This window comes from Drosophila busckii, chromosome 2R, assembly GCF_011750605.1.
Source record: "Drosophila busckii strain San Diego stock center, stock number 13000-0081.31 chromosome 2R, ASM1175060v1, whole genome shotgun sequence".
Taxonomy (NCBI): Eukaryota; Metazoa; Arthropoda; class Insecta; order Diptera; family Drosophilidae; genus Drosophila; species Drosophila busckii.
This window is the reverse complement of record NC_046605.1, coordinates 14,764,213-14,788,810: the sequence shown is the minus strand read 5'-3', so window position 1 is coordinate 14,788,810 and position 24,598 is coordinate 14,764,213. Positions and strand designations below refer to the sequence as shown.

The 24,598-nt window shown below is 38.0% G+C and overlaps 1 protein-coding gene across 1 annotated transcript; it reads left to right on the top strand.

Annotated features, from left to right (window-relative positions):
* Positions 1–2,010: 2,010 nt before the first annotated feature.
* On the top strand, positions 2,011–4,495 carry LOC108596526 (organic cation transporter protein). The gene is made up of 3 exons (XM_017982413.2): positions 2,011–2,500; positions 3,218–3,361; positions 3,424–4,495. The coding sequence occupies exons 1-3, from the start codon at positions 2,097–2,099 to the stop codon at positions 4,394–4,396; spliced, it is 1,521 nt and encodes a 506-aa protein (XP_017837902.1). The 5' UTR covers positions 2,011–2,096; the 3' UTR covers positions 4,397–4,495.
* Positions 4,496–24,598: the final 20,103 nt, after the last annotated feature.

Below are 24,598 nucleotides of genomic sequence, written 5' to 3'. Positions count from 1 at the left end.
CTTTTGGCTAAAATATCTAAACATTTCTGTGGCACCCCTGAGAGCAACATCAATTTCCAAGTGCTTCTTATTCATATTTAGTGACAAAAATAATTTTTATGAAATTCATATTAATATTTATTATTGAAAACTATGCTCATAATCAAATTTAAATTAAAAATCTTTAACTTTAAATAAAATGACTAACGCTTGAGTTCTTTCATTTTGCAAACACATTATAAGGACTAAGATTAAAATTAATAATTAAATTTGTTTACAGGAATCTGTCTTAAGCTCTGCTCCCTAAAATATTTATATAAAAAAAATCATACTAATATATTCTTTTTTATTATACGCTTAGAATTGCAAAGAGAAAATTATGATTGAAATGCTCAAAATTATTGAATAAATATTTTAACTGAAGGCCAAATGTAAGTTGAAACTATGAGATTGTAAATAAAAATGAAGAAGCTCCGAGACTTAGATAATATATTATTGTGTGGTATTTTTTGATTTGGTTTAACTATATCCTAGCCATGCCCATGCAGTAGGGGAACAGAATTGAGATATCAGTATTAATAGATTAGGTGAGTCAAATCACATATGCTTACTAGTGTATGTTGTTAAGTCGTAAAAGTATTAAGAAAAATCCCCTTGATAGTTAACAAAGAGATAGTTAACAAGAGATATACTAGCTATTGAAGAGAGCATATAAACTTGAACTAAGTTTGTTAGTTAATTTAAATAATTTTTATAGCTAAACTTAATTTCTTAGATTTTGGCTCAACGACTTTAAAATACTCTGCTTCAAAGTCTTAAATAGTTGACATTTGAAGATAACTAAGTAAGGTATTTTCAATAGAATATCAATAAAAAATTATTAAAAACTATGTAAGCAAAATATGGCAGCAGAATATAAAAAACTTTTTACTTTTGGCTGATATTGATAAGATTGAATTAATCACTGGAGCTTTGTGTTGGTCTCTTTAAGCTGTATGTACTAGAAGCAAGAAGAAGACATGATATTAACAATAACCCAAATTTTGTAACATTTTAGAGTTCATTACATTTTAGTTTAAATTTATTTTTATATAATGCAGTTTTTTTCGTTGCCAACCCTAGCGTTGACTTTCAATTTGTTTACTTATGCCACGAGCACTTCAATTGCCAATTCTGGCTCATAAATTCAATCAATTAACAGAAAAATAATCTACAATCGGACTGACAACTCATACACATAACTTACAAGCAAACTGATCTTTTTATGGCTATAACAGCTGCTGCTGTTCGCTGCTGCTGTTGCCGCTGCTGCTGTTTTTGGCTGCTTTAGTGGGTGACAATGAGGCATATTTATGTTTGTATTTGAGGAATTTATCAGACGGCGGCTCACTTAGCACCGATTTGATTGGACTGACAATTTGCATATAATTTATTTGCAATTGTTGTGACATTTTGTTGCTTGCGCAAGCAGCAACTTGTTGCCACAAATCGTGGGAACATGTTTCGCGTTGACGCGCGCGTTCGCTCTTTCGCTCGTTTGGGGCCGCAACTTTCACTGGCTCTCGTATTGGGCCTGGGCTCTTAATTAAGCCATCTCAGCTGAAGCTGAAGTCGGCGCTGGGGTTTATCTGGCTGCGAACAATGCCTGGCAATCTAAGACTCGAGGCGCACCTTCAATTAATGTCAATGCAGGCTTCATTTACCTAGCTGTGGAGTCTGGAGTGGAGTGGAGTCTAACTTGATGCAGTCGACTAAATGCCAATTGGCAACTTGCAACTTGCAGCGTTGCCGACGTGGCATTCAGGTGCTAATGCCGCTGCAAACTTGTCACGTAGAGTAGACCAAGTGCTGCTCCAAAAAATAAACGCAAACCGGTTAGCTCCGCTCGCTCCGTATCGCGATCAGCAGCAGAGAGTGGGTCACATATTTTTTTTCACGCCAGTCAGCGGGCAGTTGCTTGTAGCTTTGGATTGTGATTGTGTCTGGTAAACAAATAATAAGAAATGAAAACATAAACGCAGCAAACTTTGTCACGCTCAAACTCAAAATTGTATAGAAATGTTTTAATTTATAATATAACAAATTTTTAGTTCTTTTTGGATAATTATTGAGACAACATGGCGGATGCGCAACCAAAGCAAAAGCCGCCGCCCAAGGAGGTGACAATCGTGCCACCGGAAAAGACCGCCGATCCCATTATCTCGGTCATTGGCGACTTCAGACGCTATCAGTTCTTCTTCTGCATGATAATATTCCTCGTCAAATTCGGCACGGGCTGGCACACGCTCGGTCACATTTTCCTGGCGGCCCCCACGCCGCTCAAGTGCCAAACCGAAAATGTGACAAACGCCTGCAGCGGCGACTGCGAGGAGAAGGAGTTCGATACGAGCGTCTTCAAGAGCACCATTGTGACCGAATGGAATCTCACCTGCGGCGACAGCTACATGGCCAGCTTGTCCCAGGCTATAGTCATGACGGGCATCATGTTCGGTAGCATCTTCTTTGGCGCCATCTCGGATCGGTGAGTGCAAATCTTCACTAAAAATAACAATAAATAAATATTGATTATTGTTATATTTAGATTATTTGTATATATTATCTTTTAGCTACTTTTAGCTGTATATTTTAGTTATTTTTAGTTAATTTTTTTTTATTCTTTTATTAAGTTATTTGATATCCACTTATGGTACTACAAAAATCTATATAATTTATTTTATTTATAATATCACAAATATTATTTTATATATAAGCTTTGCTTATATTTAATAATAAAAACTATATTTATTATGTTCGTGTTTTGATTAGATTTTTAGCTGTTTGATTTTAGTTTTTATGTATAACATTTCTAAGTTAATTTAATTACTAATTCATTATTTATTTATATTTAGCAGCACATCTCATTAAGATATCAATTCACATATTCAGTAATATGTTTATTTAGTTATTCTTATGTTTGTAGTTCATTTAGTTACTCTCATATTTTATTACATATTTATTTACAGTTCTGAGTTTATTAAATAACTTTTATTTTCAACAATACTTTTTCATTCTTTTTGTATATTTAGAATAACATCTTACATTTGTATCTCATTAAGATATCAATTTTAATATTCACTAATATACTTAATTATTTATTGTAATCTTTGTAGTTTTAGTTACTCTTATTTTTAATTTATATTTAAATGCTTTGCCGTTTACATTAATTACATTTATTCCAACTCTATTTTATTTGCTGCAGCTGCGGACGTCGTCCTGCCTTTCTGGGCTGCTGCTTCATGCAGCTCTTTACGGGCTTGACTGTCTGCCTGTCGCCCTATTATTGGTTCTACTGCGTGTTCCGGTTTCTGGTCGCCTTTGCCACAGGTGGCACCATGGTGGTGAGGTAAGCAGCAGCCCTCAATTAGTTGCAGCTAAGTCCAGTTGACATTCTCTGCTTCTGCTTAGCTTCGTGCTCATCATGGAGATCATAGGCCCCAAGAAGCGTGAACTGATTGCGATTCTATATCAGCTGCCCTTCAATTTGGGCCACGCCTCGCTGGCGGTATTTGCCTACTTCATACGCACCTGGCGCTGGTTTCAGTTCAGCATTACGATCTTCTCCATCGTATTTGTCATCTACATATTTCTGGTGCCGGAGTCGCCGCGCTGGCTGCTGACCACGGGCCGCGTGGATAAGTCGATTGCCATATTGGAGAAGGTGGCGAAACATAATCGAGCGCCCACCGATAATATACGCGGTGAGATTGAGGCGGCCAGCAAGGCGCTGCAGGCGAAGACGCCTGCGAAGAAGGGCACAGTCATCGATTTATTCCGCACTCCGTATCTGGCGGTGAAGACAATTTGCATGGCCAATGCCTGGCTGGTGGTCAGCATGGTCTACTACGGCACCTCGCAGTTCATATCGAATCTGGGCGGCAATATCTTCATCAACAATTTGATTGTCGCCAGTCTGGGCATACCCGGCACGCTGATCTGCGTGTTGATGACCAAATATCTGGGACGCAAGCTGACGCTGCAGCTCTCGAACGGCTGCAGCGCCGTCGGGCTGCTGCTGCTCGCCTTTTTGTCCAATACCAATGAGATTGTGCGCGTGACGCTGGCGGGCTTGGGGCTGTTCGGTGCCTCCATTACTTACCCCAATGTGTATCTCTATGGCGCCGAGATCTTTCCCACTGTGGTGCGCTCCAATGGCGTCGGGCTCTGCTCGATGATCGGACGCATTGGCTCCATAGCGGCGCCGTTTATCTCCGATCTGTCGAAGATTAAGTTCTGGTATACGCCGCTGATCTTTGGCATCTTCTCGGCCTTTGGGGTGTTCACCGCGTTCTTCTTGCCGGAGACGCGTGGCATGCAACTGCCCGAGACGCTCGAGGACGGCGAACAGTTTGGCCGCAAGCAGCCCAAGGCCAAGGAGTAACTTGCCGCATCCTTTTTTACACTTGACTCTCAAATGGTTTGAATAATTTTATATATTTGTAATAGCAAATTAGTAAAATGTGCGTAAGCTTAAACTTAATTTATTGCCTATGCTAATTCCCATTGCCAACGACCTTGACTGTGAACTGTTGACAGGGCCCAATCTCAACCTGCTGCTTGGCTCATTTATATGCGGCATCGGCATCGGCATCGGCATCGGCATCGGCATCGGCATCGGCGTCGGCGGTCGCAGTCGCTGCCTGTCTGGGCAGTCAATCAGTTTCGGGGGCAGGCAGACGCAACTGGCCGCAAGTTGTGGCAAGTTTTTAGCGTCATCGACTCTGGCAGCTTGTCATGTCAGCCAGCGCGTACGAAAACTGTCAGAATTTCAAGTTGCTGCCTCGTTGCACAAGCGTCAACCTCAAGCCTCAGTCTCTGCCTCAAGCCCTGCAGCTGAAGCTCGAACTCAAACTCAAGCCCATTCTCTCTCTTAGCCATGGCAACAGCTTGGCGTCGCATTTTTAATCAGCAGCGGCGCGTCTTAGTGATAATTACCAGACATTTGCAGTTGTCTCAGCCAGGGGCGTAGTTATATAGGGGAGCTGCCCGCTAGCTGATGAAAATTCAATTCAAATTAAGCTTCAGCATGTAATAAATAGAAAATTGTAAAAACTACACTATTTAGTTTAAGGGCCACAAATAATAAAATAGTTATGAATGAATATTAATCGTAGTAAGAAGTAATTAGATTATTTTTGTTTAAAAGGTGAACTAATGATTACACTACAATTAGTTTTGGTTTCGCAGCATTACAAAAATCAGAAAAAAAAACAAAACTATACAAAATTTGTAAAAATAATCAAAAATATTGTACTTAAGCAGTTAGATTGTTTAAGATTTTTTTGATTATTTTTGTTTGTTTTATTTTATTAGAATTTGGAGAATTTTTATTATGCGGATCATTTAGTTATTGCGATATTATTATTATTATTATTATTATTATTATTTGAAGTTAGAGTAGTTTACAAAACTTAGATTAACTTATGTGCTGTAGCACTAGCAGCGAGGCTTTCGGCTATTTTCTTGGTATTTGTTAATTGGTCTATTCTTAATCTATTTCGTATTTACATAGTTGATATATTCAATATTTAAAGTTTATTTACATTTTTAATATTATTATATTTTGTTTACTTTAGATTGTGTGGTATAGATTTGATTTTTTGAGGAAAAGTATAACTTTTCCTATGCTCTTTGGGTCTGGGTGGGCGAGTAGGTCTAGTGGGTTGGTGTTTTTGAATATGTTTTGTTTAATACTGCTTGTTGCTGGGCATGAGTTTAAGAGGTGTTCTATTGTAATAATATTATTGTTGTTACATAGTGGGCAGGATTGTGAGATGTTAGGATTAAGGTAATGTTGATGGGTGAGTTTGGTGTGTCCTAGGCGTAGTCTAATTATTTTAATTTGTTCGGGCCTGTTAAGATTTTGATTTGGTGTTCGATAGTTTTTGATGTGTATGTTATGGCGATATATAATTGCTACCGATCAAGAAAAATATCTAATAATAATTTGCATCTAAATGAGCAAAATGTGGTCGCCTTTAGCCAACTCACAGCTGATCTTGGGTTGGCTTAAAAAAATCTGTGCGACTCAAAAATATTTTTCAAACATCAATTTGAAATGAAGATAAATGTTGGAAATTCCACTTTACTCAACCTGCAAAATAATAAAATTTGTAGCTAGCATTCCCTACCTTATTAGTTGGTATAATAATAAATCTTTTAAATAAATAAATTAATACAATTTGTGCATAATCCACCAAAAATTTAAATATGTTACTTTGAATTTTGAGCTCTTATCTTAAAGCTCTCTCAATTTTGTTAAAGCTGCTGTAAAAATATATTTAAAAAATGTAAAGGGTCCCCTAAATTATATTTCTGGCTACGCTCATGAGCTTGGCTACTGTTGTTCTACACTTAATTGCAAGCAGCGGCGTAGCTATTACTTTTTATTTATAAATAATTGAAATTATTGAACAAATAAAAATAAAATGTTAAGCGCAATAATTAGTAGTCAATTGCATTGTTTCTTAATTTTTTGCTATTTATAATTAGCAACAATTGTCTTAGGCTTGGCATAAAAAAAAGTTGAGCTGACACTTGGGCAGCGTGACAAGGAGACAAAAAGTTAAGCACAAAGCTGTTTTGCCATTTTGCCAACATATGGCAAATTTGCAACTGACTGCTTGTCAACAACAACAACAAGAGTCTAGGCAGGGGCAGGGGGCAGCGGGAAGAAAACCCATTTAAGTTCAAAGCGCAGCAACCGCCTGGTGAGAGCGAGTCAAGCAGGCTAGAAGCCGATCATTATCTTGGCTGCATATCTATTTGGCTTTACAGACAGGCCGGGCAGGCGGGCGGGCAGGCATTCAGGCATTTAGGGCTTTGGCGTGTAAGCAGGCAGCTTGTCTAGTCTGATCTCGGGTTGGGGCTGGAGCTGGGGCTGTGAGCCTGCAGTCGGCCTTTGGAGCTGTCAGTTTCGTGGGAGTCGTGGCCATGTGGTGGGCGCAAACAGACGCGCTCGTTGGCTCGTAGTTGCAACAGACCAAATGTCAAAATGACGCGCTTTGTTGTTTATCATATTTACCGCAAGTCAACGCGAGCTCGCAGTTCGCAGTTCGCAGCTCCAAGCTCCAAGCTAAATGCAATTAGTATTCAAATGTGGACGCGCCAACGAGCACGCTGCCAAAACGAGTCATCATCATCATCATCTCTCGCTCTCGTTCTCGCCGACAAACAGCGGCGCGCTATTTAAAACGAGCATGAAAGCCGCAGCAGAGCTGAGCGGAGCGGAGCTCGCCGCTTGGTGCGTTGAAGAATGTCTAGGCCTTTGTGGCTGTAGCTTTAGAATTCGTTGTAATTTAGCGCACGCATTTTGCATTTTAACTAAGCTCAGGCCAGGCCAGGCCAGGGCAGCGCAGCTCACTTCTGATTAATTTCTCTGTTGGGCGCTACAAATTCGTTTGACTAATTGTGCCCAAGGGGCGGGAGGGGTGCGCAGTCATTCACAGTTTCTGTGGAACTGCTCACCTTATCGGCCCGCAATTAAATTGTGACCAGTCGTCGTCGTCCGATTTTAATGTATGATTTCTTTCAAATCATATCTACGTGACTGCGACTGCCTTATCAGCCGGCCTGACTCATTGACTCGTGCGGCATGCGGCATCGCCTCAGATGATTCAATATGCTCAGCTGCCGCATATTAAGCAGTCCGTCCGCGGGGCACGTAAATAAAACGCCTGACCGCAGCCGCAGCCGCAGCATTGCCAATAAAAGCGCAATAATCTAAACAAAACGCGTCATGGGACCGTTTGCTTGTAATTGTCAAGTACCTGCTGTCTCTTAAAACCAAAGCAACTTTTTGATGGGGCTTCCTTTCTGTGCTCCAAAAGGACGAAATTAAAAAAAAGTTTCTATGGTCATTGGGGAGAAAAAACATCTGAACGTAAAGTGAACCTGAAGATTAGTGAATCAATTTATTTTTCTATTAATATATTACTGAGCTTGTATGAGTGAAAACTATAACTGAGCACATTTCATCGAAATATTTTAAAATATATATTTTTAGTAAAATGCAATGAAAGCATTTCCTGATCGATTTCAGGGTGTTTATATAAATATGTTGTTTATATCAATATATTGTTTCCTTCTGCTATCACTGAACATACAAAATTTTTTTTAGGACTATTGAGGAAGAACTTCTAAAGTCAAGACGAAGAAACCTCGTTGGCAAAAGCGGATTGAAAACGTCTAAGTCGATCTCATTTCCACCAAACGATTTCATAGCGTATTGTTGTATGTTTTAATATATATCTATCTGAAATCGTAATGTCGACGCTTAAATTAAATATTCATTAACCTTCATAGAAGTTGTTAGGAAGAATCATAGAATGTAAAGACGGACTGCGGAACTTAATTGGTCTCTTTTTCCATCTTTAGATATATAATTTCTTTTAAGAAAATATTTTTCTATGAAAATCTCATGCCTTAGTTGAACATAAGGTTCCTCTTTCAATTCCTCTTACCATTTGCCAAAGTTCTTGCGAAGAACTTCTTAGGAAGAACTTCTTCTAAACTCAATAATAGTTGACTTGAGGATCAGTAACTCGATTAATAGTTTAAACGCAAACTAAAACTATAAAAACCTCTTATCAACATAATAATTATCTTAGTTAAATATAATGCTCCCCATTTAAATTATTTCATTTCAATTATTATGAGATACACATTGCTAAACATTGAGGATAAGCTTCATATTCATATTTTCATCACTTCGTTAAACAATGAAAACTTTGATGCATAAAGTCTCCAGTAACATCGCATAGATCTAATTCCATTGAAGCTGAGGCTGTGGTATGGTATGAAAAATTACGAATTGCAAGCAATTAAATATGTCCTCTGGATGACTCTGCTGCTCTTCTCCACTGCGTCTAATCTGCTGTCGCTTTATTGTCCTAAGCTTCAACTTTCATCCGCATTGTTTGGCTTGCGCATTTCTTTTTATTGCACGCCTGTAGGAAATGCTCAAAAAACTAATTGCAGCACAATAGCTACAACAACAACAACAACGACCACAACGGCGACGCCGACGACGACAGTTGCTGCCATATGAGACTGCAAAGCGAAATTGTTGACCATTTACGTTTTAGCAAATATGACAATTGGCGGTATTATGAAAACGCTACGTGCGCTAAATCTACCGACATCAGCCGAAATGACAACGAGCCCAGTCGCAATAAAGCAGATAATGGTTGAGAGATTGCCGGTAGACCAAAACAGGTGAGAGCGAACAGCCAACAGCCAACAGAGTTGACAGCTCTCTCGCCCTGTTGGGCGTAATGTGCTTCTGACTGCTGAGCGAACGGGGGGGGGGGGGGGGGGGGAGGCAATTGTAGTAGTCATGACACTTGCTGATAGCGCGCAGTCAATTTGCATTTTGGGCGAGAGCATGTTAAAACTCAAACTGAACGTGTGCCAGCAATTACTTTTTATAACTTGCTCGCTTCAATCTCAGCCAAAAAATTAGTCAGCTTAAAAATAGAAAAAACACCCAAAAAAAAAAGGAGAAGAGCAGAGAGCAAGGAAAGGTTTAGCGCTGCAGTTTGTCAGTCGGGCATTAACATAATATTATGTAGGGATTTTAATTAAGGAATATGCAAAGCTTTTGTGCGCTACAACGCTCAACAAAGTCCTTTTATCTATGCAGGATGTACAGGATGCGTGTGCAGCAGAAAAAAATAAAAACATGCGCTGTGAGTTGCACAAATTTATTATAACACTCTAGAGAAAGACAAAAGCCAAGCAATTTTAATTACAGTAGTACTTAATGCATTTTTTAAATATTTTCTTTTTGTGTATTATTTTCTCACAGTGTGCGTGTGAGGTTAGCTTGTTGTTGTGTGTTGAGGCATTTAAGACTGCCATCCGGCACAGACAATTAAAAACCCTCTGCAGCTTTGCCATTTGCCGTTTTATAAGCACAGATTACAGCTATACGTAACGCACAGGACGACGAGCAGGAGCAGGACCCAGCAGCAGAGCCGCAGTCAAAGCTGAAGCCAGACAAAGTGAAAGCGCAAGAGAGAGAGAACGTCCGATAAGCAACCACAGGCTAGCGCCAGAGATGAGCTCTTATGGCTATAGGTGTGCGTACACCCCTTTGGTCCTGCCCACTGTATGTGTGTGTGTGTGTGTGTGTGTGTGTTGTGATTTTATGTTGGTCATAGTCATCGTCATTCGACTCGTTGTCGTTGTCGTTGTCTGCTTGTCTACTTTAATGACATTTCACTGCACTTATTTCCTTCTACTTTACTTATTCTCCTTTTTTTCCAGCACATATTGTAGTGCCAGCTTGAGAGCGAGAGCGAGAGAGTGAGCGAAGCTATAAAACCTGATGATAGCTTAATTTTAGAGTTTTTAAATCGCTTTCTTTTTGTTGCATGTTGCATGTGATTTGGGCACAAAATCAGTTGCGAATTTGCATGGCTGAGTGCACAAAATGAAGACATTCAGCCCCAGTTGAACCCCAGCCAAGACCTTGCCACATGCCTGCTAAATATGCAACGCACGCCACCTCAGCTGATCATGCTCTCTCGCTCGCGCAGCAGATTCAACAGCATAATGAGCTGAGGGGTACATATCTTAAACATGTGTTAGTTTTTATATATATATTTCGATTTTTTTTATGAATTTCGGATTTGCATTTGGTATGCAAGTGAAAGCCAAAGCCAAGCTGAGATTCCTTTGTGTTGCAAACTTTGATTTTTTGCTTGGCATTAAACCTTCTGCAAAAAAAAAAACATTTTTCCAGTGAAAAACTGGGAATATTTACTTATGTGGGATGTTTGGCTATATCAAATATTTAATTATTGTGCAATACTTAATTTACTAATATGACTTTCTATGCATATAGCTTAGTCCATATGCAAGGCTGCCAGTTTATCTTTATTTCGGCTAGATCTAGCATATTTTTAAACGGCCTATACATTTTTTTAAATGCCTATAGCCGAAAATCTAGCTTACTTTCATTTAAATTTTGCCTTTTAGCCATTTATAATTATTTAACTTTTTTAATGGTTCGTTGGTTCTCGCACTTAAGTGTTACTTAATAAGTTTATTTCTAACAATATTTATTTAGAAATTTTATTTATCCTATTTTCTAGCATATTTTGTATATTATTAGCCATTTTTTTCACCAAATCTTGTCTACTTTTTTGAGAAAATTCTGGCAGCACTGATGTCCTATACTGCCAGCTGGAAGAATATTCAGTGGTTCTTGGCACTTTATTCAGTTAGTAGGAGTACCTAATCATTCACTATGAAGTCGGAGATGTCGTTGGACGTCCTCGTTAGTAACTTCTACTGCCTTGCTGATGAGCTCATCTACATTAAGATTGAAGCCATAAGCTGCAAGAGCTAACAACACAAACATATATCAAACATATAAAAATGTTATATGCGGAATTTTTTTCGCAATTGAATTCTAAGTATAAAGTTAAAGAAATGTATTGGCTAAGTTAACGACAACCATATAATAATTATATAAGTAAACGAAAGTTAACAGATTATTGCTTATGTAACTTCCATAGTAGGGCAATGCCAGATCGGATTGGAGTTCGTAGTTGCTGCTCATGTTGAAAGAGTTGCCCCACACTCCAACGTACGACGGCTCCCAGGAAGTCGGTTGATACTGAAAAGCACGAGCGGTAGACAGAATAAGAGTAATAATTCTTCTTATTACTTATATTAATAAGAAGAAACCTTAAGCGTAGACTTAGGGTAGTCTAAGTTAGTCTAAGATGCGTAGCCGACTGCGCTTATGTGCTTATCATTCACGTGGTAGACATCAGGCCTTAGACAGCCGCAGGCCTTCGCCACCGGTTCTGCCAAGCCTTGGAAGCTGCACCCGCGACATGATTGATATTGGATTTCATTTATACATTAACTGAAATTGGCGACTAACAATTAAAAAACGTCTTAGGCAATTTTCGCAAGAAATATTATTTATATTGATTATTTATTATGTGGATTGATCAAATTGTTTTTTATTCACAGAAAGCTTTGTCTTCTTTATTATTGCATGCTTTTTGATTGTTGTGCAAATTGCACTTGAAAGTCCGAAAAAATAAACTTTGCTCAACCAAGTAAGCCAAATTTGTTGTATATCAATAAAAATATAAAATAGTGCAGCTGACGGTTAACAATAAACTTAACCTAAGTAAAAATTTAGCTAAAATAAAATACAGTATAAATTAAAAGCCATTTATATTGCTATAAATACAAATATAGTAATGCAACTAAAAAATAAATATAAATGTATGCATGTATTTTGTTAATATTTTTTAAATATGCCAAAATTACATTTCAATTCATTTCGTTATGCAAATCAACATTAAGTGCTAATTCGAGATAAAGTCAAGGCAGCACCCCCAATTGCTAGACAAATGGAATAAAACGTGTCTGCAATGCTGGGGCTATAATGCCGGCTCGTATAATTTGATACTTCATCAATTTGAAGCGACCATTTAAAATGGTAATGAGCCAGAAAAAAGAAAACGGAAAACCCTTTTGCTACAATGTGCATGGCTGTGGCTGTGGCTGGAGCCGAAAGAAATGAAGAGGAAAAGACATCAACACATGATGTGCAGATGCCGTAAAAATGCTGAAATTGAAACCGTTTATGGAAATTGCAAAATTACGCGCAAGACAATCGGACATACGCATAATAATAAGCAACCGAAATATCCAGAGCGACAGTAAAAAGGAAAATCTGAGCAAATAGTGCGACAAATGAGCGAAGTGCATAAGCGACAAGCGACAAGCAGCGAAGGGCAAACGGAAACAGGAAATATTTTCCACAATTGGCGCAGACTGTGCGAGCGAGAGAGCAACACTGTTGACGCATTTACAAGCAATGATATATAGCCGTAGATTAACTGCTACGTCGGGCACTTAGTTTGCATAATAAGCGCAGCTACAGTGGCTGCCAACTGAGTGTGCACTTTGAAATTTCACAAACTCTATTAAAGTGTAAGCGAATTTGATTTGACTTGCGCTTTGTCTAATGTTTTTATGTCAGAAATCACTTAGCGTTTTTTTTTTTTTTGGGCTGTTCAGTGGTCAGTGTTGGGTAGTGGGGGAAGTGGTCATAAAACTTGAACGCGCCGCCATTTTTATGCCCATAAATTCGGCTGTGAAATTGAAACTTAAAATGCGTAAAGTATACGCCCCCATGGCTCCCTCGCTGCCGCGCAGCACTGGCAAATTTTTATGTACATTTTATATGCCTACTGTAAATTGCCGTCCAGCCACGCCCACAGCGCCCAGCGCCCAACTCTGCCGAAAGTTTGAGCTCAAAGGCCAACGGCACACACAAATGTTGCGGCATTTTTCTTTTGGCACATTTTGTCTATGGAATTCCACGTTCGCAATCGTCATAAATCTTATGGCCACATCTTGAATTTATGTGCCGCTCGGCACCCACCCACCCCCTCATGCTGCGGCTGCGGCTGCGTTTTGTGGCTTAGATTACTTGGACTTGGACTTGAGGCTTGAGCTTCGACAGCTGGCACACAAAAATTTCATTCTGTATTGATTTCTATGCTGTCGCTGCTTATTGAAAAGTTTTTTAATCAAAAGCCAACTAGTTTCACTTAAAGTCAGCTGAGCCAGCAGCTGTTGAACAATTTTATTCTTCCTCTTCTCTTCTTCTTTTTTAGCTTAATGCTGACCACAAGACAAAGGCTAAACGCTAAATGTTTTCGCTGCAAAGACAAAGTCGAGAGTCAAAGCATTTTTACCACTAAAATATTTACAGCACATACAAAGGGGTTGCTGTTGTTGTTGTGGGCATGCCAGGAATGCAACCCCTTCGAGTCCTTTGGACTGTTGTCTGACCAGCATGGCGAGCAGCGCCATGTACGTGTAGCTAAGACAATCAAAGGTGAGCTTGCCTGGATTTCTTTTCGTTTCTTTTATTTTATGCTTGGCTTGGCTTAACTACACGCGTACGCCAGACAACCAAACGGCTCTGGCTGCTGCATCCTTTGGCCGTTGCTGCTGCTGCCTCGAAAATTGGCGTCTGCCAAACATAAATAAAAACGAAAGAAAGGTAGACAAATCCGGAATAAATAACAGCGCTGTCTGCAGCCTGCGTCGCCGTGCCGTCTCGACTTGCCTTGTCAGCGTTATGGCAACCAGCACAGCTACTTACCTGGCCCTCCCACCCCTCCTGGTCATCCTGGGCTGGTAACTGCAGCAGGTTGCGTATACGCTCAGTTGCACCGCAAAATGAGCGAAAATGCGGCTGTTTGCCATGGCGATGCCATTGCGTCTGTTATATCAGAACGTTTTAATAAAATATAAGAATTTAATTGGTCTGCCTCTGTCTCAAGCGCGCACACCACGCGCCTTCGTGTGATCAGATAGCACCCGCGTTGCTTAAAGCCCATAGATTAATGCAATTAATAGCAGCTACTGCTTGCAGTAAATTAAATTTAAGGTAAGGAAACTTTAAGTGTTTCAATAGCAAGTTCAATTGAAAGAAAATCGCTTCAAACTATATAACAAGAACAACAATTATTAAAGAAAATATTGTTTTAATACAAAACTTAGGGCAATCAAGAAATTCGTAGCTATTAAATACTTGATATTATTTATGTATTAAATAAATCATGTGAAATAATCGAAATTATTATACATATGTATATATAATGTATTAAATAATATCTTCAATGACTTTATTGATAACGATTAAAAATAATCTAATAATAATGGGAGACTATAAAGAAAAATCTCTTAAATTATTGTAACTCCGGCTATTTACTTTTATTTTCCTACACAGAAATACATACAAATAAAAATTTTCTTTCTAAAGCTTTAATAAGTGAAATTACTGTAAATAATGTAAATATTAATATTAGTATGTTATTAGGTAGGCTATTAAATTATTATATATCGAAGAAATTTGTTTCAACAACCTTTTTAATTGAAAATATTTTGCTTTTAGATTATTTGTAATTAATACTACTACAATTACAAATAGTTGAGTAAGACCGAAATCAATTGTAATTAAATCATTAGTTCACATTTTAAATACAAATAATGAAGAACGTAAGTTTATAATTAGTGAAAAGGTTATTATATACTGATCAAAATTAAAATCAACTTATTAACTAACATATTATCAAATCAATTTGCAAAGTGTCAGCGTAGATAAAATTTTAATTTTTTTTTCGTAAATTTAACGAAAGTTTTAGGCGTACATTTTAATTTGTAATATTTTGTTAACGGACTGGATAAAAATACATTTTTACCTTCGTTCAAACAGTTAAAATATTAGCTAAGCAACATCTCCTTCTATGACTGGATGACAGTTAATCCTATCAAGAGTTGCGCTGATTTTGCGGCAGGACCGGAAATTTAAATTTTCAGAATTTGCGCCGAATATTTTGGTGCAAGCAATAAAACTTTTGGAAATTATGTGGGCGATTCGCGTTTGCGATGAAAATTTTGATTGCAGGTTAGATTTAGTGGCGTGAATATTATTTCCAAGAAATTCATAGCCACTAATTGGAAAATTCGACGGGTGCTTCTCGGAATGCAAACAGCTAACATTATATTGATGAATTGATTACATTTTGCTATGAAACGAGTTTAAGTTGTGTAATTTATATTTATTTTGCATTACGCCAATGGGCAGTGGGGCTAAGTTTATAAATTGGCTGCTTGGCTCATGCTCAGTTTTCAATATCAATTAACAAATATCAGGCTGTTGTCAAGGTGCGTGCCATGCAGCGGGCACTAATTAATTCAGAGCGTAGCGCAAAGATTCACACCACAATGGGAAGAAGCAGAGGAGCTGGGAGAACATGGCTAAAAGCCTGGCGCTGCCTAAATGGCTGCAATCAATTAACAGCCAACAAAGTCAGCCATATCGATGTCATGTCAGCAGCTGTGATAGCAAAGAGCCACCCCAGCTGCCCCGCAGTCCCAGACAAGCCTGGAACAAGCTGCTGATGCTGCTGCTGCTGTTGTTGTTGGGGCAAATTAATGAACAACGCAGCAATCGAAGTAAATAGCTGGCGACAACAACTAGCAATGGGCATGGGAATGCTGCTGATGAGCTGCTTCATATTTGCATATTCATGTGTCAGTCCCCCAGAGAGGGGGTGGGGAGCGAAGCGGCCAAGTGTCAGCTGCGGTCAGGATCAGTCAATGTTGCTGGCGCTATCTACTTAACTGTATCTGTTTCTGTTTCTATTTCAGTTGCTGTTGCTGGCAATAGCTTCCGCCTTGCTGGCCAGTGAAAATTTGTGTGCAAATGTTTGTTGGTTTACTTTAATTAGTTGTTCAGTTTGCTTAGCTAAGTGTTGAGAGAGAGAGACACAGAGCATAAAAAAGAAGAGCAAACAAACAAACAGCTACAGCAGCAGAGGCAGCAGCTCTCTCTCTAATGGAACTAAACTTTGTGAAAATACGTTTGACTGTTAATGGACGGGACGCACTTCATTAGATATTCTCTTTTCCATGCTAATATGCATGCACTCAATGTGCAAATAGTTTGAGAGCTCAACTACAATCACAACAACAACTAAAGTTACAACAACAACTTAGACTATGATTGCAGCATTGCTCAAAGCCCCACAGTTTGCCTAACGGCAGCCAAGCTAAAGTGTGTGGCAAGTCAACTGGGCTGAAGCTGGAGCTGAGGGGGGGAGGCTGCTGGCAAGATTGTAGCTGTGGCTAGCCAAGCACTTGCTGCCTTGAACTGTCCTGCAGTTTTGATTTCTTGGACTGCTGCTGCAACATGTTGTTGGCCTTCAGCTGTACTAAATAAGAAACATTTATGAGATAGATTACATTTCAAAATAAAATTTATTAAAGTTGTGTACTATTTTTATGCATATTATGTATAGCCATAAGAATGTGCGTAAGGTATTAAAACATTTTGTATAGCTCGAAATATATATTATCAATATGGTAAAATTAATTTATAATTGCTTACAATTAAATATATAAATATTTTAGGATAATCAATATGCAATTTTTATATTTGCTTTGAAAATTTAATGCTCGAAATACAATATGTTGGAGCTAACGACTTGTCGCTAGCTGTAATGTTGCGAATCGCGACTTAACGCTCGAATTTATATTAAAAGACGAAGAGAATTTCTTTATAATATGTAGATTTATTGCTGCCTTCTGTAGGTTTATGTGTGTTAATTTTACAAGATTTCGAATATATTTACAATTGAGATTATGCGGCACGGCCGGCTTAAGATAATAGCTAAAGACTTATGTGTCTCCGTTTCGAGAATCAAAGTTAAAATAAGTCAAGTTCTTACTAATGAATAATTAAAGGCACGGCCGTATTATGTAAGTAACTAGATTGATACGCGATGATGTCACGCGAAGGTACGAGCGGCTTTGAGAGAGAGTAAAGTATAGACGTAGTTAGTTGGCGACGATCGAATGTAAGGTGTCAGAGTGAGAAATATATAGGCTCGGCCGCTCATAGATTCTTAGAGCGATAGGTGAAAATCCTAGAAGGATAGCGAGAAGACTTAAGTGAGAACGCACAAAGAAGAGCGCGAGCTTTGTAGTGGGCAGTGGCCAAATGCACGCACAAAGAAGAGAGGGGCGCGTAAGTGCAAGCGCAAGAGGAGAGCGCGTGAAGACAAGCGCCAAAGAAGAGACGCTTGAGGCTTTCTCAGGCTGGTGTGAAGCAAAGTGCGACTTATACTAGATCAGCTGTTAGTAGCTGAGATGTCAAATTTATTGGCCTTGAATGACCAAACACAATTTATGTATGTATGCATGTTGTGAAATTCAATGAGAATTTTAAAAACTCAATATATTTCATGAGCTTCAGTTAAATATTTTAATGTTAACAATTAAAAGTCTGTATATAATATATTTTTTTCTTATGTTTTAGACATACATAAATGCTACAATGTTTTAGACTAAGAAATGCAACAAATAATTGATATACATTTAGTAATTTTGAAAAATATATTTTGACTACTTTTTCAATATTTGTATTCTAAGAAATATTTTTTTAGAAGATATTATCAATAAACAATTTCTTTTTGTGCTTTAAAAATTGAAAGTTCGATATACAATAAATGTATTCATGTTATGAAATTCAATTAAAATTTAAAAAATGCATAACATTTTTCTGCAGCACTTATTGAGCTTCAGTTATATATTTTAATGTCATAATTAAAGGTCTGTATATTAAATATAAAAAATGCTAATTATATTTATATTCGGTAATATTTAAATATATTATAAAAATAAATATGAGATAATATTACAAAGCTATCAAAACTCTTTCAATAATTGTGCACTTTGAATTATATTCAACCATGAAAATATTTTATTAACAATACAAAACTGAAGTGGAATATGAATGATAAACATAATTTGTTAATATGTTATAATGAGCTATACGTTATTATTTAGCTATGTACAATAATAATAAGGTCTATGTATAATTTATAATTTCTACACGTAATGTAACAATTTGATATATGATATATTAAAACAAAATTTCAAAATAATTCGAACTTAGCTAATTATGTTTGCTTTGAAATCGATTGCATAAATGAGAATCAATCCATGCTGAGAAAGCTTAAAAAACAATGTGAAGTTCAAGAAAATGTAAAGGAAAATCAACTGTTGTATTTTAAATATATGTAATTTACTCTGCATATGTTTTAAATAATTCTCAATTCAGCATTTATTTTGTTTAGCTATGCCAAGCATTATTGAACGTAATTGCTTTAACCTCTTGAGCAATTATATAAACGGTATGAGCTGTTGGCTAATGTATTGCCACAGCTGCCTGATTGCTATGACAACAAAATTAATAAACGAGCAACACAAAATAAACAAAAAGCAACAGCAACAACAACAACAACAATATTTGTCACATGCATAAAAAGGAGCTCGCAATTTAACGCTTCAATGTATGAACAGACGTCGACATATGTTTCAATGTATGCTTGCCTTGTATAACTGTAAGTGTGTGTGTTTGCATGTGTGTGTGTGTGTATGTGTGTGGGTGTGTGCGAACGCTTTTGGTATTGCCAACGTTGCGTATATGAAAGTTTTTAATAATACTTGAGTAAAATACCAAAGGAAAAACTTTTATTAATAAAGTTTCGTTCTTTCTTTCCGTCTGTCTTGCCGAGCTGAGTGCGTCGTCGTCGTCGTCTTCCAGCTGCGTTTGTGACTGCCTTAAGGCTTCCTGCCTGGCTTGGCTTGTTTTGCCTTTTTTTCGCTTTCTCTGGCTCAGCAGCTACTAAGCTTTAATTACAGCAAAGGACTAAAAATAGAACAAGGCATAGTGACAATACTTTTTAGCACATACGCATGCAAAAAATGTAAGCGAAGGTTTATGCGTCGACTCTGCATGGGTTTGCTTTGAAGGTATGGATTATATGGAAAGTCGTTAGCCATTAATAACTTGGCTTGTTACATGAGCAATACTTATTGAATTCTGCGCTAAGCTTATTGATATTTCAATAACTGTTTCATTCGAAGAAGTAGTATCAAATTTAGTCTAAGCATAACGATAATTACCAAGGCTGTGGCTCGAGTCCAAGAGCAGACAAACATTTATAATTTATCTATTTAAAGATAAAGTTCTATAACTTTTCTTTACAGGGTGAGGTTAGCTATCACTCCTTGGATGGCCTAAAGGGAAGATCATTACCCCCTCTCGACCATCCCTTCAGGTCTTTTCACACGTTTGTGTTGCTGGCTGTTATCAAAAAGGTTAATGGCCAGTGGGTTACTGTATCGGTCCAGTCTACCTACTTTTTAACCTCTTCGGTTACGGTGGGAATACCAAGGTCCTTGTGGATCACGTGGTTTTTCACATATTAGGATGTTTTGACAAGTTTTCGCAAGGAAATGCTTTGAAAGTATTGCAGGATGTCTATGTTTGATGTTGGATCTATTTCTATATGGTCTTTACTAAATGATTTAACATATAATGATAATCAGTTATCAATGATACTTTAAGAAAAACTACTGAATTGCTTTTCTTCACAGAGTTTAGCCTGAATGAAATTATTTCAGTTAAAAATTAATCTCAAAGAGTGAAAAAGAGTTTGAAGCGTTAGAAAGCTTTTCCATTTATTCAGTGCAGGGCTGCCAAATACATTTTTCTGTTCTGGTATTTTTTGGAGCTGAACCGAAGGAAATAAAAATTACACATAAGAAACTCAAGTACAACTTCCGCTTATTTCATTCGTCGTCCTTCAGCTGACTAAAAACAAATAAAGTTATCGGTGTTCAGCTATTAAGCTCATCCATATCGATCTATGCTTAAATTCACAGCTAAATGTTCACATTATATTATCATAATAACTGGCAACGCATAAACTTGGCCAACACACGCATGCAAACTTGCAACACATTGGCTACAATTGCAAGCAAGCTGCAACATGTCCGGGCTTAAGGCGTTGCAGTGCTCTCGAGACCCTTCGCCCGTCCCCTCCCCACCCTTGACAGCATTTTTGGCATTGGTGGCCATATTAAAATTGAAGCTGAAATGCCATTGAGCGAATGGGCCCGGAAATAGTTTTTGCTGCTGACGCTTTTTCTTCTTCTTCTTTCATCTTCTGCTGCCTTTGTTGTTGTTTTTTATATTGTTTTTGATTTTGTCGTATTTGTCTGCTGATAGAAAGCAGCGCAGCCGTCGGCAGCGTCGACGTCGCAACTTTAGTCGAAATACTTTTAATTAAAATTTCAAATTATTTTCGCCAAGACATAAGAAAGAGCGAGTGCGAGCGAGAGCGATAGCGATAGCTGGATGAGCACAAGTACAGTTAGCAAATGCAATGGCGCGTCGCAAGATGGCGGCCCCGGAAGTGCTCACCAAATGCAAAATTGCGAATTTTACAAAACGCTGAAATATTCAAAGCGCATTTTCAATTTAAAAGTTTTTTGCGCCCGAGCATATTTATTTATTTTATTTCGCAATTTTTGTTTTGCGCTCATCATTGAGCTCGAGTTTGGGCTGGGCTGGGAATGGGGCTGGAGCTGGAGCTGGAGCTGGAGCTGGAGCTGGAGCTGGGGCGACTCTTTGACCAAAACTTTGCGCCAAAGTAGGCAATGGCAGTGTCATTGAAGTGGAGTTAGCTGCTGGTTGGAATGCTGGGAGGGGGGAGAATAATTTACAAGCGTCGGAGCTGTTGGCAACTTTAATGCAATTTCGCTCTAGCAGATTTCATTTGTGTGACAAATGGGGGGCGTGGCCATGCAAATCGCAAATAAAAAGAACTCATTAAAAGTTTATGCCACAAACTTTGCCACCCGTTGCTGCTGCTGCCGCTGCTGCTGCTGCAACAATTGCACCACAGCAATCGACCCACAAATCCACACAAATCTACCCAAACCCAAATGCAACTTGTTTTGCTTCCTGCCTGGCTGGCCGAGTGTCCGAGCCGAGCCGCTGATTGCATTTGTTGCTGCTGCTCTTGTTGTTGTTGTTGTTGTCTGTTACCAGGGGCTGTTTGCATATCCGTGGGTGTGGCAATTGGGCTTACGGCCTTTTGTTTCTGCTGCTGCTGCTGCCGCCGCTGCGTTGTGCAATAGTTTCAAAAGCAATACGCCGCTAGTTTATGATATAACTCTGAGCATATCAATGGCCATTGAGCGAAAACTTTTCTATACAATTTGCTGGCAATTTTATTCTCTATTCTAGTTGAGGGCACACTCTAGAGCGCTCTGCAATTATGTGCGGACGACTGCCCGGTTGATATACAAAATGTTTGGAGCGCATTAAATGGACGCAAACAAAATTGCTTTACGTGCTGCATGGCGTCGCCATTTGGCGGCACGTTGACATCAAGTTCAAAAAGTCAATTCGAATTAAACAACGCATTTGATAGCCATAAAAAAATAGAGAAAAAACTGTAGCCTGGCTCCATATTTATGAGCCCCACTTCCACACGATTTGCAAGCTCAGCAAGCAACTGCAACTTTGTTTTTTATACTTTTTGCCTTTGCTTTTGTGTCTGGCCACACCCAAAGCAAATAAATAAAATTGAAATAATTGTGCTAAGCAAAAAAAAATGAGAAAAACAAAATCAATGCTAAGTGCTACAAGTTGAAAGAATTAGTCAAGGCGGGCCTTGAAAATATAAATCCAGCTCAGCTAAAAAAAAAAACCAAAACATGCAGCGGGCGGCGTTTCAATTAGTCTGTCTGACGTTTGTCCAGCAATTAGGTGTGTTACTTGCCTCTTAAAACGATTCTAATCGTTGCTGTTCTAACATAGATTGCGTTTTTTTTTCTCTGTGTCATGTTTGGCGTTGACATTAGCAACAGACACACTCACACACAGACAGACAGAGCTTGAAGCATGCAGCTTTTGTCTTTGATTCAAGACCCAGATATGACGGATTTAATTAGGGTTGACTTTTTGGCCAAAGACTGTGCATAAAATAAAAATATAGTAGCCAAAATTTTTAAGTTATGCAAGCTGAGAAGCCATGCATATTTTAATATTTTTATCGTAACAAAATGTACTTTTAAAATATAAAGAATCGTAACAAAGGAACTTAGTACAATTTTAAAAATAATTTATATGACAGTTTAATATTTCGCTATGCTTTAAATTTAAATATTATAATCGAAATGTAATAAATAAAAGTATTTTCCATATGTGACCTGAAATATAAATATACATTTGTATTATTAAAATTGTTTTTAAAGTATATTTTATAAAATTAATCTTTATTTCAATTGTGAGATAAATTTAAGTAAAATAATTGTAATTACATTTCCTTTTCTCTGTATGTCATTAAATTGCTGGCAACATTTATTATAAAAAATACTTTTTAAAATACTTAAGCGCATTTTAGAAGATAAAAACTTGTTTCACTATATTCACTACTTTTCTATGTCCTAAACAAATAATTATAATTAACAGCCAATTTTTTCTGTTAATCCCTAAATGAATTTATGAACATAAATAAGTAAAAAATCATTCATAATAAAATTGAAATCCATTTTATACCATTGAACTTCATTTCACAAAGCTTTACATTCTTAAAAGCCATTTTAATTTAACAATATATATATTTTGTATGTGCTAGATATTTTTTATTTGCATCTAGATAGTTACAAATTACTTAGAGAAATACTGAAAAATTATAAGCTCATATTGAATATGTTTATAAAATAGTTTTATTAAATAAAACTATTCACTATGTTTTAAATAATATTTTGTATGATATTTTATGTAGCCTAAAAATAAAATAAATAATTATATCATATAATATAATACTGATTATAGCTTATTTATATATTTAACAATATTTTGTAGAATTTTAAAATTTATTAATTGCTGACTTGAGCACTTGCAGTGCATTTAAAACTGTACGTGCTTTTCGGCCTGGCTTAAGCTTCAACCCACTTTTGTTATTGTTTATCTGAAATTGCAAATCGAATGCAAGTTGCAAGAGAAGGGCTGTGGCCATGCCTTCGATTTCGATTTCGCCTTTGCCTTTGCCTTTGTGTGGCTGTGTGAAAAGGTCAAAGCATTCGATTAACTTTAATTTGCGCGACCAGCTTCAACTCCCACTAGCTAACATATATATGTGTATGTATGCATGTATTAGTGTTGGCCATTGTTTCCGACAGTTGATTTAGTTAGCTGTGTGTGTGCGGAACTATTGTTGATGTGTAGCTCTCAGGTGTGTTTAGCAGCGTGAAAGCCAAACCTCTAGCCCAAAATTCGCTTGTCGACCGACTCATCTCTCTCTCTTCACAATGGGCCAAGCGCAGTTTGATTTATGGCTGCAAGTCAGAGTTCAGCCTGGTGCATATTTTTTGGAGGTCTTAAGCCATGTTTAACCAAAAATGCTAATTGCAAACAGCCAAGCAGCCAAGCAGCACGCGTCTGTTGCAAAGACACACAAAAAAATGTCATTGGCACTGAGGCAGAGTGAATGGCAGCCGAAAATTTTTTGGCCAGACCGCGGCAAGTGACGGGTTTTCTGCTTTTCGTGGCCAACTGCAGGCGGTGTGGGCAACGCTCATAAAATATACATAATTGATACTACAAGGCACAGTCGAGTAGAGTCGAGTGGAGTCGAGTCAGTCGGCGGGTCTGTCAGTTAGTTGAAATTAATTTGCACTGCCGAGCCGAAATAATTTACAGTCTCTCGCGCAAGTTCCGCGCAAACGGCAATCGCTTGATAATAGCCCCGCAGCCCGCTCCGCAGCCTCCCACCACCAGTTGTGCCACCATGTTGCACAAATAATTGAGGCTTAGCTGCTGCTGCAGCGTGGCAACGTGGGCTGCAGCTTTTTATATATGCGCCAGCCACGTGACATATCACGAAATTCAGTTAACGGCCAAGACGCGCTGCTAGCAGCCAAGTCAGCCAAGTCAGCCAAGTTAAGTCGGCTCGGCTGCACTGGAAGCTGTCAATTAGTTGTAGGCGCATCAAGTGGACACAGTTTGGCCAAATGCAGTTCGACAAGCCGAACAACTTAATAGTTTATTGGAATAAGACTTTTGCCTCGGACTGGCCTTTAACAGTTTGGAATGCAATGAATAAATTTATGAGCGCGTGTGAATTTATTTTTTGGCATAGCGGTTAACTTTAGGCATACTTGTTTA

Excerpts from the sequence above, each read along its gene's own strand:
- LOC108596526 (XM_017982413.2), top strand. The coding sequence starts at position 2,097 with ATGGCGGATGCGCAACCAAAGCAAAAGCCGCCGCCCAAGGAGGTGACA. Across the intron at positions 2,501-3,217 it reads TTTGGCGCCATCTCGGATCG|CTGCGGACGTCGTCCTGCCT; the intron begins GTGAGTGCAAAT and ends TATTTGCTGCAG. Across the intron at positions 3,362-3,423 it reads GGTGGCACCATGGTGGTGAG|CTTCGTGCTCATCATGGAGA; the intron begins GTAAGCAGCAGC and ends GCTTCTGCTTAG.